Source organism: Hemitrygon akajei, chromosome 5 (assembly GCF_048418815.1).
Source record: "Hemitrygon akajei chromosome 5, sHemAka1.3, whole genome shotgun sequence".
Lineage (NCBI taxonomy): Eukaryota > Metazoa > Chordata > Chondrichthyes > Myliobatiformes > Dasyatidae > Hemitrygon > Hemitrygon akajei.
In genome coordinates, this window is record NC_133128.1 from 177,623,104 (window position 1) to 177,638,280 (window position 15,177).

General features: G+C 39.8%; 1 protein-coding gene across 3 annotated transcripts in view; it reads left to right on the forward strand.

The window, feature by feature from the left end:
• galnt13 (polypeptide N-acetylgalactosaminyltransferase 13) overlaps nt 1–15,177 on the forward strand; it is a 376,169-nt gene that overhangs the window by 253,519 nt on the left and 107,473 nt on the right. For all 3 annotated transcript variants that reach the window (XM_073047335.1, XM_073047334.1, XM_073047333.1), the window contains exons 5-6: nt 1,746–1,953; nt 13,147–13,317. In XM_073047335.1, coding sequence (XP_072903436.1) covers nt 1,746–1,953; nt 13,147–13,317 — 379 coding nt within the window. The remainder of the gene's footprint in view (nt 1–1,745; nt 1,954–13,146; nt 13,318–15,177) is intronic.

The window sequence follows — 15,177 nt, forward strand, 5'->3', positions numbered from 1 at the left end:
CAAGAAGGGAGTTAGAAAGGGTACCAGATCAACATCTTATGCTCTATTTTTTCGGAACGTATAATATTTAGACAAAGGAATCAACTGAAGTGGAGAATATTACATTCTTGAAATGTTTTTCCAATTTTGCTTGGCAGTAAAGAAACATGTTGGTATGGGTTAGAGTGGAACAGTTGTGGTAAGCAAGTGGCCAGAACTAGTATTGTGAGCATAGCAACTTTAGCAATTTTGTTCTTAAAACTTGTATTGCACTAACTCCAAAAAACAGAAAATATGATTGAGTATGCTATTGAGCGACAGCTAATTAAGTAAGAACATTACTATTGAGTAAAAATTGCATAAAAATGTTACTGTCCTTTGTTTAAGTAATGAATCTTTTTTTTAAAAAAAAGTCTAAAAGTAGAATGAAAACCTTAGATCTCATACGTTGGTGTTGAAAATGAATTCTTAACCAATCGCGCAAAGAAGTCTCAATTACGGTCTTATATCATGATCATTATAATTAGAAAGGAAATATATTTTTCCTTATATTAATGTCTATTATTCTTCAACTTATAGGCTGTTATAGATCAAATTTGGTATTATGTATAATCTTGTTGTAGTTCATTTTCTTTCTTGTTTTCTCAATGCTTTTGTTGCCCTCCATTATTGGCCTTAAACTTTGCCCTTTTTTTGTTACTTTACAAAGGAAACTAATGTAGATTCATAGCAAACATTTGGAATGCAAGGTGTGCTGATAGGTCTTTCAAAATACAGTGGATTTCAGTTAATTGGGCCTTGGTTAATCAGGAGAGTTACTTATTTGGGATAACTTTTAAAGAACAAAAACTAATCAAGAACATCGTCAGCATTCCCTTCATTTATTTATGACACTATGCCACTTAATTGGGACAGGAAACTGCTAGTGTAATTTGTGTGCATTTGTGTGGCCATGCTTAGAACGAATAGTTTTCAAATAGCATCAGTTGTGCATGCTTGTGTTTAAAGCACAGTGATATGTGTCACTGAAGTCTGGCAAGAAATAAGCAGAACTGCTCTGCGTACTATGGTTTCAAGCATTCAAACTTGGAGATGACAGAAATGCCTGGGACTGAAGATGTAGCAATTTCACTACTTCAACAAGTTGGGACTATGAAAAATTTGAAGGTATTGTCAATCATCTTGAATGTTACAAATGAAAATGAAGAGTTGGAGCACGCAATCATCGACAGCATTGTATGAAGGCAGTCCATTATCTACACTAGGTGTCTATGACAATTTCATTCATTTATAGTCAATCAAAATAACGTGACAGGTGAATTCCTCCCTCAATAACTATTAGGAACTAATGCACAATTTTATTCTACCATAGTAGTATTGATGGTTTTCTAATTTCTTAGGTATTTCATTGGAATATATAATTTGTTTCTAAGTTCAATGGTAGTTTGTTTTTTTAATACCTTTTTAACTATTACTGTGAAACTTTGGCTAATTAGGACAGCTGCTTAATTGCATCAAAATGTATTAGTCCCAGTGTTTCCTAATTAACCAAAATCCACAGTATTGCAACTTTCCACAAAGTGCCATTCTATCCATTGTTTTACACAGATGACAACACATCACTTAATCCACCTGATGCCACAATATGTTTCAGCTCCCGTTTTCAAAAGAAGCTGTGTTTTTAGGCAAAAGTTTCACGAAATAAGCTTTATTTTTCAGATTTTTTTTATTGTTGATTAAATTAGCTATGAATCACTTTTCTGCAGATTTTTTGAAGAAACCTTTGGAGAGTTACGTTAAGAATTTGCAAGTTCCAGTGAAGATCATTAGGATGGAACAACGATCGGGATTGATTCGTGCCAGGCTTCGGGGTGCAGCTGCTTCCAAAGGCCAGGTCATCACTTTTCTGGATGCACACTGTGAATGCACTGTTGGTTGGCTTGAGCCCCTACTAGCAAGAATAAAAGAAAACAGGTATGTTATATTGATATCTCTATTATAAATTGATAATACATATGCCACTTGTGTGATTATTTAACTCCAAAGCATTTCTGAATCTGATCTCATGTTATTACCCCACAGGTCAGAAAAATTGATTTTATTTTTACAAAGTCATAAAGGTGTCAGGTGTGCTTGCAATTACAGAATGATCTCAGGTCCTGATATAGGTCACTTGTAGCATTATGATTGAACTATGAATAAATTTTGTTTACAGCCTTAGTCATTTTTCTAAGTTTACAAACACTTGAAATGTACCATCGCACTTATCGGAAGCCTCTTGCAATCTCTCCATTTCATGGAATTCTATCTTAGTTCCTGTGATAAGCCTCAGTCATTGCACAATACCTGAAGGATTTTGCCATGTTAGCATTATACGGTTTGAACAGGTTGCATAAAGGGCAATATTGTACTTCAGAGTAGAGTTCTGTAAGTTAAAATTCTAGACAGGCTGATAATCATATAGTTGACATCAATATGTGTGTCTAGTCAATTGTCATTTCGACCATAACTGCTGGTACAGTACACAGTAAAAACGAGACAACGTTTTTCAGGACCATGGTGTTACATGACACAGTACAAAAACTAGACTGAACTACGTAAAAAAACAACACAGAAAAAATAACTACACTATGCTACAGACCTACCCAGGACTGCATAAAATGCACAAAACAGTGCAGGCATTACAATAAATAATAAACAAGACAGTGTCAGTCCAGGCTCTGGGTATTGAGGAGTCTGATAGCTTGGGGGAAGAAACTGTTACATAGTCTGGTCGTGAGAGCCTGAATGCTTCGGTGCCTTTTCCCAGATGGCAGGAGGGAGAAGAGTTTGTATGAGGGGTGCGTGGGGTCCTTCATAATGCTGGTTGCTTTGCGGATGCAGCGTATAGTGTAAATGTCCGTAATGGCAGGAAGAGAGACCCCGATGGTCTTCTCAGCTGACCTCACTATCCGCTGCAGGGTCTTGAGATCCGAGATGGTGTAATTTCCGAACCAGACAATGATGCAGCTGCTCAGGATACTCTCAATACAACCCCTGTAGAATGTGATGAGGATAGGGGTTGGGAGACGGACTTTCCTCAGCTTTCGCAGAAAGTAGAGACACTGCTGGGTTTTCTTTGCTATGGAGCTGATGTTGAGGGACCAAGTGAGATTCTCCAACAGGTGAACACCAAGAAATTTGGTGCTCTTAATGATCTCTACCGAGGAGCCGTCGATGTTTAGCGGGGAGTGAAGTAGGCAGAAACTGAAAAATACAAGTCTAATGCACGATTGAAGTCCTTGAAATAATAGTGCGTGTTTGACAGAACATATTTGATAAATGGTACAGCAAAATAAAGCTATAAATGTAGAATATTAACCTTACTCTTCATATTGTTATAGTGTCATTAATTTGCCCTCTCAGCAGAACTAAATTATTATTTAGATTTTTCGATTTTGAAATTCAAGGCTCTCAGGATAAAATTACATAAATGGAAGCACAGTGAAGATGTCTTGGAACATATAACAAGCAGTGGAACAGTGCAGGCCCTTTGGTGATGATGCTAATCAAATTTCCCACTCCTACATTACCCTCTACTTTTCTTTCATGTATGTGCATATCTAAGAGTTTCTTAAATGTCCCTATATGTATCTGCCCTACCACCATCCCAAGTTGTCCATTCTATGCACCCACCACTCTCTGTGCAAAGAGCTCACCTCTGACATCCCCTCTATACTTTACTCCAATCACCTTAAAAATATGCCTCCTTATATTAGACATTTTCACCCTGGGTAAAAGACTCTGACTATCCACTCTATCTATGTTGTTTATCATTTTGTACATATCTATCAAGTCATCTGCCACTCCCCATCACTGCAAAGCCCTAGCTCACACAACCTGTCTTCATAAGACATGTCCTCTAATTCAGGTAGCATCCTTGTAAATCTCCTCTGCACCCTCGCTAAAGTTTCCACATCCTTCCTACAATGAGACAACCAGAACTGAACACAATGTTCTGAGTGTGGTCAAATCGTGGTTTTATAGAGTTGTAATACTATCTCGTGGCCTGTGAACTCAAGCCCTTGACTTATGAAAGCTAAGGCACCATACGTTTTCTTAATAACTTGCATGGCCACTTTGATGGATCTGTAGATGTCGACACCAAGATCCCTCTGTTCCTCCACACTGCTAAGAACCCTCTTTTCTGTCTTTAAATTTGACCTTCCAAAATGAATCTCGTCCCACTTTTCACTACTCAGCCATCTCATCTTGTCAATATCCCATTGCAACCTACAACTCTCCACACTATCCACAGCTCCACTAATCTCTGCATCATTTGCAAACTTACTAACCTATCCTTCCACTTACTCATCTAAGTCATTTATACAAATCAGATAGAACAGGTATCCAGAACAGATCCCTGCAGGACACCACTGGTCACCAACCTCCAGACAGAATATGCTCCCTCTAATACCACCCTCTGACTTCTATGGGCAGACCAATTCTGTATCCACACAGCCACGTTGGATCCCTTGCCTCCTGACTTTCTGAATGGGCATACCTTATCAAATCACTGACTACAATCCACTTACACCACATCCACCTTCATCACCAACTAGAACTAGGGGATATAGCCTCATGATTCAGTGGAGTAGATTTAAGATGGAGATGAGGAAGAACTGCATTTCCTAGAGAGCGTTGAATCTATGGAATTCTCTGTCCAATGAAGTAGTAGAGGCTACCTATATCTAAGACAAGGTTGGATAGACTTTTGCATAGTAGGGGAATTAAGGGTTATGGGGAAAAACCGGGTAGGTGGAAATGAGGGAAATGTGTCCATGGCCAGATCAGCCATGATCGTATTGAATGACGGAGCAGGCTCGACAGGCCAGATGGCCGACTCCTGCTCCTGTTTCTTGTGTGCTTATGTTCCTACCGATGTGCTTTGTCACATCCTCAGTGTGGCTCGTGAAGCATGACTTGCCCCTCACAAAGCTATGCTGAATATCCCTAATTAGACTAGTCTTTTCAAAATACTCATAAGTCCAAAGCAACACACACACAATGCTGGAGCAACTCCTGACAGGCAGCATCTATGGAAATGAATAAACAGTCGACATTTTGGGACGAGACCCTTCTTCAGGACTGGGAAGTAATAATATTGCTTCATTGTCCTCAGATGAATTTGAAGCAGAATAGGTGCTGGATAGCAGAGAATAGGTACTGGGTAAGAATGGCGAGTTCTGGCAGGAGGAAATGTGTCTTTTGTGTGTGTTACTTTGGATTTCCAGCTTCTGCAGACTTGCTCATGTTTCTGATTATACTCGCAAACCCTGTTTCTAAGAATCCTTTCTAATAACTTGCCCACCTCTGAAGTCAGAATTCCTAATTCGCTACTCCCTTTCTTGAATGAATAACATTTGCCATCCTCCAATCATCTGATAGTACTCCTTGGCCAGTGAAGGTGCAGAGATCATCACTAAGGGCACAGAGATATCTTCCGTCATTTTCCGTAGTATCCTGGAATATATCCTGTCTGGCCCCAGGGACTTATCCATCTTTTTTGCAGTATTACTGTGGAGAACAATTAAGTCTTCATTGAACATTATCTGATCAGTGGATAATAGGTAGCTAATAATGAAGAAAATTTATTAGATGTTCTAGTAAAGGGAAATGACAATTAAATACTGGTATAGTTTTCAAGAGCTGCTGTGATTATAGATTAGAAAATGTTTGATACAGTGATAGATTCAAACATGACCATAATATGTACTGACTTCAAGCTTGATTTAATAAAAGATTTATTGCTAGTTTTGGGTTAAATTTTAGGATTTTTTTTTCTTTTTCGTTTTTCATGTGGCTCCAAATACTTTTCGCTTTGTTTAAGGTTGCAGTATCTAGTCAAAGAATTGATTGCTGTGAATCTGCTTTCACTGACAATACCAATTATCAATATGCATTTCGGGTTGGGATTCCTATTCACTGCATTCACTATGCAACTGAAATTTCCTTGCGATGGTCTTGATCATTATTTAAATTTGGAATAACTTGGGAATTCTAGAAAAGTGGCTATTTTTTAGGTTTATGTTTTTTTTTATATATCACGGACAAGAAGTTGTATTTGTTGAAGATGGAATTTATCAGACCTTATCCAATTCCTCAGGGAAAAAACAAGAACAAATTTTATTATGGGAGATCTGGCACAGTGTTCCCATCATCTACCTATTGAAAGTATGTGAAGTCTTAACCATTAAAAAGAAGAGCTTCTCATTCAGCATAATAACCATTGTCGTTGCTTACCACGCCTTGTGGCATAGTGGGCAAAACTCCTTGCCATTTCTTGAACATTTTTGTCTGTTTTATAATGAGGCAAATTTGCTAGCTCGGCTCTTAACCCAGCACAGATTGTAAATGTGCAAGGAATTGAATTGAATTGAATTGAATTATTGTCATTATACATAGGTACAATGAAACTGTTTGGCTTCCTCTCAGCAATTAAATAAAGCGGTAGATAAAAACAAGACAGTAGTAGAAAAACAGTATTAAATAGATAATTAGCAGAAAATAAGTTGCAGCAGCACCAGAACATCACAGAAATGCACAAAGTGCCATTAGTGCGAGTATTTGAGTCCTTGTGTGTGCTCACAGTTTCAGTCATTGTTCTGTGGGAGTGGTGTGATGGAGGCCACAGCTCTGGGGTAGAAGCTGCTCCTCAGTCTATTTGTTCTGGATTTTAGTGTCCTGAACCTTTTGCTGGACAGCAGCGGGTCAAACAGGGAGTGGGCAGGATGTGTGGAGTAGGCCGGATACGAACCGGAGACCACTTGCTTGAAGACTGGTGCAGATGCCACTACACTACTGGCTGGCATAAAAAGAATAGTTATATTTAAAAATGTTTTGAATACTTTGTTTCTTTCTGATTTTATTTCTCTCTTTTCCTTAGATACATTAATTTCTTAATAAATTAAAACTCTATTAACAATGCCAGTAGGTCAGCATGGTCTTTGAGATTGACTTTCTACTATGAGCGCAATTGGTGATCTTGGTTCATATTATGCCATAAATTTCTGCCTTTATTGCTGAATACAAATTCTGCTTTATATCAATGTAATTGGACAGTGATTTTTTTTTAATAAGAGCTTAGCTAATGCAGCTGAAAAGTCAGTGATAGTTCATCAATTATAACCTAATTTTAAATTATATTCACTAAAAAAAACTTCTAATGTATTCAAATGCCAAAATGAAACAATGTTTTAGATCCTCATTGACCAATAAATGCATGGGATTAATCAATTATACATTAAATGTTGGAAATTGTCAGCAGGTCTGACTGCATCCTTGGGAAGAGAAACAGTTGGTGATTCGAGTCGAAGACCTTTCATCAGAATTAGTTCTGACTCCATTTCTACAAGGATCTTTGATTGGAAGTGTTAACTTTGTTTCTCATCCCACAGATGAGGCCTGACTTGCTGAGTTTTTCCAGTAGGTTATGTTTTTAGTTTTGATGTTCAGGTATCTGCAGTTCTTCTTTGATTTTCACTTACCTTTTGGAATGAGTAGATATCTGATCTGCACTGTAGGGAATGGTGCCAGTTTTCTTGTAGGACCGGGCTCTATCAGGATGTTCTGTAAGTGACTCAAAGGAGACTTCATTTATAGTAGACATAATTTGAACTTAAATTTTGTTGGTACTTCATCCCGGTTATGTACTTTGGGAAATTAGGTTGTCGAAACTAGTTCAGCCATGCAGAAACTACATGCCATTGTTCAATTGGCAAAGTTAGAATTGAAAAGGGAGCTTGCTGCTTGCAGCTTTGCCTTGTTTATGTTTTGCCCTTACTTCAGTAATACTGTAGTTAGCATTTTAAAAAGTTGTAGTTAGTTGAATATTTGAAAGCTTAATTTTTGGCTGAACTGTTTCATATGATCTATTAAGATGGAATAGAATTCCAGTATATTTGGAAAGTCCCCAAATAGTCCTTTGCTTTTAAAACCTCTAGTCATATACATTTAAATTCATCCCTGTGTTTCAACCACTTTACTGTGTGTGTTCTTCTCCAATCCTCTGGACCTCTGGGCTTTGCAATTTTTCAATTCTAGTGTCTCATGCATTCCAATGTCATTCATCCCACGACTGCTAGGCGTCACGTACTATAACTTCGCAGCATCTGTTGCTGAACTTCAACATTGTGGATTTTTGTTCATGTGAGGTACAGCAACGGGATAGGAGCAGGAGCCCTAAGGGAGAAGAGGAGCTAGTATTGCATTCTGTCCTTTTTCCTCACTTTATCTTTATGTATTGTTATTGGAGAAGCAACTTCCTGGACCTGAAATGTTAACTGTTTCTTTTTCTGCAGATGTCTGACCTGATCTGAATTTCTGGCAATTTGTGAGATGAACTGGAGTCAGTTTCAGTGCAAAGTAAAAGATGTGAGCTGATTCCAGTCCAGATCTGTACCCAGGGACAAAGCCATTTCCATCCTACCTGGTGCTAGAGTAGCAATCGCAAAATCAGCATGATGTTCAATCTGTGGTTGGAGTGGGAGGTCTGATTCACACCAAACCCTGGATTGAGCCCAGATGTTTGACTTGGACTCCACTTGTTCTCGCTCTCATGGAGGTGGGAGGGGGTGGTAGTGAAGACAAGAGGCACAGCTGAGGGCTGGATCTTGTTTCTGTCCACCTCTCCACTTCTGCCTGTTGCCAGTTCTGTCAAACCCGCTGCGGCTTGTTCTTGTTGTCACTCTCACTCTCTACCACATTGCCTTGTTTCTCTAGTGTTAAGCGTGTTGACTCTTGGATCATTGTAGTTGTCCAGAGTGACTATGGTGACAGTACAGAAAATGCAATTGCAATCGAGAGGCACAGCAGATAAAAGGATCATCATGTTTCTGGAAATCCTTACATGAAGTAATGTGATTGATTTTTGTATGTGTGAGTTGCCACCGCAGCTGTCTAAAGTCTAAATATCCACTGTGATGCTGACACTCCTGTAGCTGCTCACCAAAGGCAGGTGGTCAAGAAGATGAAGATGAGGTTATCTAGCTGTTAGCAAGCACAAGCTAAGGAGGATCTGTACCAGTGACACAGAGATCAGTAATCGTTTTAGTCTATATTCCATGCCAGGCAGAGGAAGGCTGAACTCAGTAAACTATACTCCGTGGTCAGTGGGCTTGAAACAGGATTTCCGGAGGCCCTCTTCATCTCTGCCGATGACTTCAACCAAGCCAAGAATGTGTTCCAAAATGCGTTCAAGAGTGTGTTCCAAAAATGCTACCAGCATTTTTCCTGTCCCATCAGAGGCTCAAACATACTTGACCCTTTCTAAACAACCATCAAAGACGCCTACTGAGCTACTCTACCACAGCCCCCACCCCACCCGCACTTTGGAGGTTCAGACCACCAGGCTGTGCTCCTTTTCCCTGATAACCAACAGAAGCTGAAATGTGCAGATCCAGTACAGAATGTCATTCAGTGCTGGTCTAGACTGGACCATGTTCACGGACTCACGCTCAGCCTGGATGAGACTGTCACCACCGTCATGGACCTTATCAGCTAGTATGTTTGGACCACAGAAGATAACCTGGGTCCTTCCAAATCAGAAACAATGGATGAACTGAGATCCTTTCCCTATTGAAGTCTTGGTCTGCAACATTCAGATCAGGTGATGCTGACCTTCACAAGATATCAAGGTGCAACCTTTGCAGAACTATCAGGGATTCAAAGAGACAATGGTAGTCCTAACTAGAGTCCTAGAGTAACCATCATTTGTGGCAGGGTTATAATGGACTACAAAAAGAAGTTGGCTGCATTGCTGACAACAGTACATCCCTACCCAATGGGCTTCACACATTTTATACATATTTTAAACAAAAGAGGATTGGAAAGTCACCATCCATGCATCTCAAATAACAATGAACTGGAGTGCAAGAAAGAAGTCGAGAGCCTACTGATAGAGTTTTATGACAAATATCATTCCTTTAATGCCAGTAAAACAAAAGGGCTGGCCATTGACTTCAGGAAAAGAGGAGGTTTACATGCTCCTGTCTACATCAACGGTGTTGAGGTTGAGAGCTTCAACTTTCTAGGTATGAATGTCACCAATAGCTTGTCGAGGTCCAACCACATATATGCCATGGCCAGGAAAACACACCAGCACCTTCCTTGGGAGGCTAAAGAAATTTGACATGTCCTCTTTGGCCCTCAGCAATTTTTATCAATGCACCATGTAACGCATCCTAATTGGATGTATCATGGTTTGGTATGACAACTGGTCTGTCCGTGAAACTGCAGAGACTTGTGCACACAGCCCAGCACATCACCCAAACTCATTTCCTTTCCAAGGACTCCCTTCCTCTCAGACATGCTGTCTTCTCCCACTTCCCTATTGGGCAGAAGATACGGAAGTCTGAAAGCATGTACCACAAGGCTCAAGGACAGCTTCTGTTATAATACTATCGATGTTGATAGACTTGATCTCACACTCTATCTCATAACCTTGCACCTTAATGTCTACCTGCGCTGCACTTTCTCCGTACTGTGACACTTTGCACTTAATTCTGTTATTGCTTTACCTTGTAATGAAATGGCCTGATGGATGGTATATAGCACAGGTATTTTCATTGTTGCTTGGCAATAATAAACTAACTTACAAGTGTAATGGCCAGAGTACTGAGAGGCTGCATACTGTGCACCACTATGAACTAGGTGATAGGATGTAGCAATGTCTGACTTTGAAGGCGAAAGGAACAGAGAATTGTAGTGTATTACTGAAATGATCGGTCCATTCCATGACTTGTCCATTTAATATTGCTCTTTCATATTTCTGTCATAGTACTGCCACCTTCTTTTAAAAAAAAATCCCATGAATGGAGGAGAAAAAGCATATCTTTGTTGTTATCCTTCCCAGTTGTTTGAAACAGCTGGATTGCTTCTGGAGCCATGTGCTTGATCTTCAGCAACACCATTAAAGCTTAGAGAACTGAATGTGACTTGTAAGCAATCTGAAATATCTCATGAAAGATGCATTCCCAAAAGCTTTGATCTTCCAGGTTTTGGTCTTTGGATTGTATTCACAAGGACTGTAGATTTGAATATGGGCATTTGGAAAACTGCAGGTAATAGAAACAGTTTAATAACTCATTGTCTGATTCACAAACATGAATGTTCATTAAAAGACACAACTTTTTGCCATTGGTAGCAAAGTCTGTGTCTTTGAATGATACTTTAATCTTATTTTAAATTAGAGTTATTGGCATATTGTTATACATTTGGATTATGTGGAGGCAGTCGGACTGCTACTTGATACTAGTGTAGGCACACAAGCTGGAGAAGATTTTCATGAGATGGAAACAGTGCCTTTAAAATGTCCAGTTCCTGCTGCTGCTTGTAAGGAGTTCTACATTCTCCCTGTGACCATGTGGGTTTCCTCCGGGTGCTCCAGTTTTCTCCCACAGTCCAAAGACATAGTGGTTACTAGATTAATTGATCATTGTAAATTTTCCCATGATTAAGCTAGGATTAAGTTGGGGGTTGCTGGATGTCATGACTCGAAGGGCCTATTCTTTGCTGTTTCTCAATAAATAAAAGCCTAACGAGAGACCTGCATTGGCTTTGCTCAAGGCCTTAGAGGACTGATGTTCTATTGCTTACACTGTGCAAAGCATAATGTGCATTAAAGTCTACAATCTAAAATCTGAATAAATTCAGAGGACTGTGGACCCCAAGAATGAGGGTCAGTGATCTCTGATATCATCAAGTCCTAGGGCCGGAAGCTGAAGGTCATTGAATTCTGGGATTGAAGGCCCGAGGTTGATCGGCAGGTCTTGAGGCTAGGGGTCCATGATCAGTGAGCCCTGAGTGTGAAGCTCAAAGATTGGCGAACCCAGAGGTCAAAGCCCCTAAATTGGTGAGTCTGGTGGCCAGAGCCCCAATGTGTGCCAGTCCAGGGACACGGACTGGAGGTCAGAGGCCTGGAGATGGCCTGAACTAGGCTTGTTTTGCTGTTGTCGCTTGTATGTTGACTGTATGTTCTTCTACTGAACGTCGTGTGCATGCTCAGTTGGCATCGGAATGTGAGATGACCCTTGTGGGCTGCTCCCGACATACCTTCAGGTTGTGCTGGTTGATAGAGCAAATGACAAAATTCCCTGTAAGTGTTTATGTACATATGATTAATAATAAAAAAACTAAGTCTCAGTAAAGTGGTGTAACGCACTATTGACAGTTGACCACGATATCTCTATCATTTTGTCAAAGCAAGTCAGTCAATTTGAAACACGATCTGTCTTGTGCTTTTCTCAGTACTCAAACAAAATGTTTGTATATTATTACCCTTGGGTAGATCACAGGATCTTCTACATACCATGGAAAATATTGAATTAGATAATTGCAAGAGATACAAATTTCAGGTGATGAAAAATGAACTTTTGCTGACTTAATACATTACCTGCATATGGTTGTATTTACGTTCTATGCAAAGTTTAGCTCCTTTTTTTCCATTTCACTGGTAGCCTCATGAATGTTGTATAAGCCATGGTTTGCTTTAAAGCTAACAAGGTGTATTATAAGATGCTTTAAAGCTATGGTGTATTATAATCAGCTGAATCAAAATAGATTGAGAGATAAGATTGGATTGTGGCAAAGTTTCATTATTGAGTATAAAATTTGATTGCTGAAATTTTTTTTACATTTTTCTAAAATTACTTTTGCTTATGTTTTTCAGTTCATAAAAATATTATTAGGAAATAAATTGTGTTTATAAAACAATGTTCACAACCGAAGGACACTCCATTCGATTTTGTGGTCTTTGAAACACTTCCAAATGATATCAGTTTTTTAACACAGGAAGTGGGTCAGCCAATTTTAAATCGTCCACCCCCTGCAGGAAACATGCAAGTGTGGTTGCTTGAGGGATAAATATTGGCTGAGGCACAGGAAAACATTTCCTACACTTTGAAATAGTGCTACAGAATCTTCACTTATTCGACAGAGCAGATCTGACTGCAGATTCACAGTTCATCTGAAGATAGAAATTTATGACCTTACATCTGACCAAAAGGCAAAAGTGCTACCTATTGAGGCATGAACAAGAGTATTTTGAGTGGACTAAGCTGTAAAGGGTATTGAATAAAATGGTGGTTTTCAAAATCTTTGCCTTTAATTGCAGCTTCTTTTCCTATGCAGAAAAACCGTGGTATGCCCAATTATCGACGTAATTAGTGATGATACCTTTGAATACATGGCTGGTTCTGATATGACCTATGGTGGATTTAACTGGAAATTGAACTTCCGCTGGTATCCTGTCCCTCAGAGAGAAATGGACCGCAGAAAAGGGGACAGAACAATTTCTGTTCGGTGAGTACTGGAGGAAGATAACACAATAATAAATTAAATTGAAAATATATTAATCTTTGAAGTTCGAAGTGCGGAGGTGGGTGATTGAATCTTTTCAGAGAAGATGTTTCACTGAGTATGCAATAAAACAGTATCCATTATTAATCATTTTTTGAGAGAATCTGCACACATTTCTGGCATGCAGACTTGATATTTAGATAAAGTTTTGGTATATTTCTTGACTATTGAATGAAGTCAGTGTTGAATTTATCAAGTACTTGCAATATTTATTCTGAGTACAGCACTTTAATACATGCAATTTTTGAATAGATGGCAGGTGTTTTGTTTTGTGGGATAAGAACGAACATCTACTGAAGCAGCCAGTACTATTAAGGAGCAAGGAACAACTGAATGAGCATCTAGGCCAAGTTGTTTCTGTGCTTCAGGGGTCATTTTCTTCCATTAACTATCGATCTTAATGAGCTGAGAAACTTCTGACAGTTCTTCATGCCGCATTCTATATCGCATCCTGATTCAACATCATTAGACATAATTATGACTATTATTCTTGGATACTAATGAAACAAAGCAAAAGTAATTTCAGATATTCCTGGTCTCCAGGTCTAAACCAGAGCTCCTGAGGACAGAGGTTCAACGTGACGATGCTTAACGTTATGATTGAGGCCTGTGGCTTTAATTTATGGGAGGTCATCAGAATCAGAATTAAGTTTATTGTCACTGACGTGCATTGTGAATTTTTTTGCTTCATAGGAGCACTGCAGTGCAAGACATAAAAACTACCATAAATTACAAAAATAAATATCTGCATGTAATGCAAATGAGGAATAATGAAGGAGTGTTTGTGGGTTCATGGGCCATTAAGAAATCTGATGGCAGAGCTGAAGAAGCTGCTTTTAAAATGTTGTAAGTTGTTTTCAGGCACTTGTACCTCTTCCCTAATGGTAGAAATGTGAAGAGGACATGTCTCAGACTGGATTGAGTGAGGCTCCTTAATGATGTATGCCGCTTTCTTGAAGCACCACCTCTTGAAGATGGACTTGATGTTGGGTCGGGTTGTTTCCATATTGGAGCTGGCTGAGTCTACAAATCTCTGCAGCTCCCTTTGGTCCTGCACATCAGAGACTCTGTACCAGGCTGTAATATAACCGATCAGAATGCCCTGCAGACATTAGCAAGAATCTTTGCTGACATGCCAAACCTATTCAGACCCCAGATGAAGTACGGCCACTGGTTTGCCACCTTTGTGGTTGCATTAGTGTTTTGGGCCTAGGGTAGATCCTCAGATATTGACATCTAGGAACTTGAATCTGCTCTGGGTAGATTAGGAACAAGAGAAAATCTGCAGATGCTGGAAATCCAAAGCAACGCACACAGAATGCTGGAGGAACTCAGCAGGCCAGGCAGTATCTATGGAGAAGAGTACAGTGGAGTTTTGGGCTGAGACCCTTCAGCAGGTCCTGCTGAAGCACAGAGCAGTTCTTCATTTGGCTCTGGATCTGCCGCAGACAAAAGGCAATCCAGCTTGTCTTCCAGGGAGGGAATACTGGAGAGTAGGCCAATGGGAGAGCCCCCCCTCCTTGCAAGGGGCAGCCCTCAACCCAACAGGGATACCTGCATGACCATCACAGCCCTGGTCTTCCCCACACCGCCTCAGATGACTCCACACAGCTCTCCTGCTATTGGTCTCACCGGTGATGAACCGGGCCTGCAGTATTTTATATTACCAGTGTCCAACAAGGTCCTGTGATTGCAAGAAAAAAACACTAAAGGCACATTGCACCTTCTGTTGGTCCTGGAGAGGCCTCAGCGACCAAGCAAATTGCCATCTTATCAGAAGTTGTTCTTTTATTGCTCCAGATT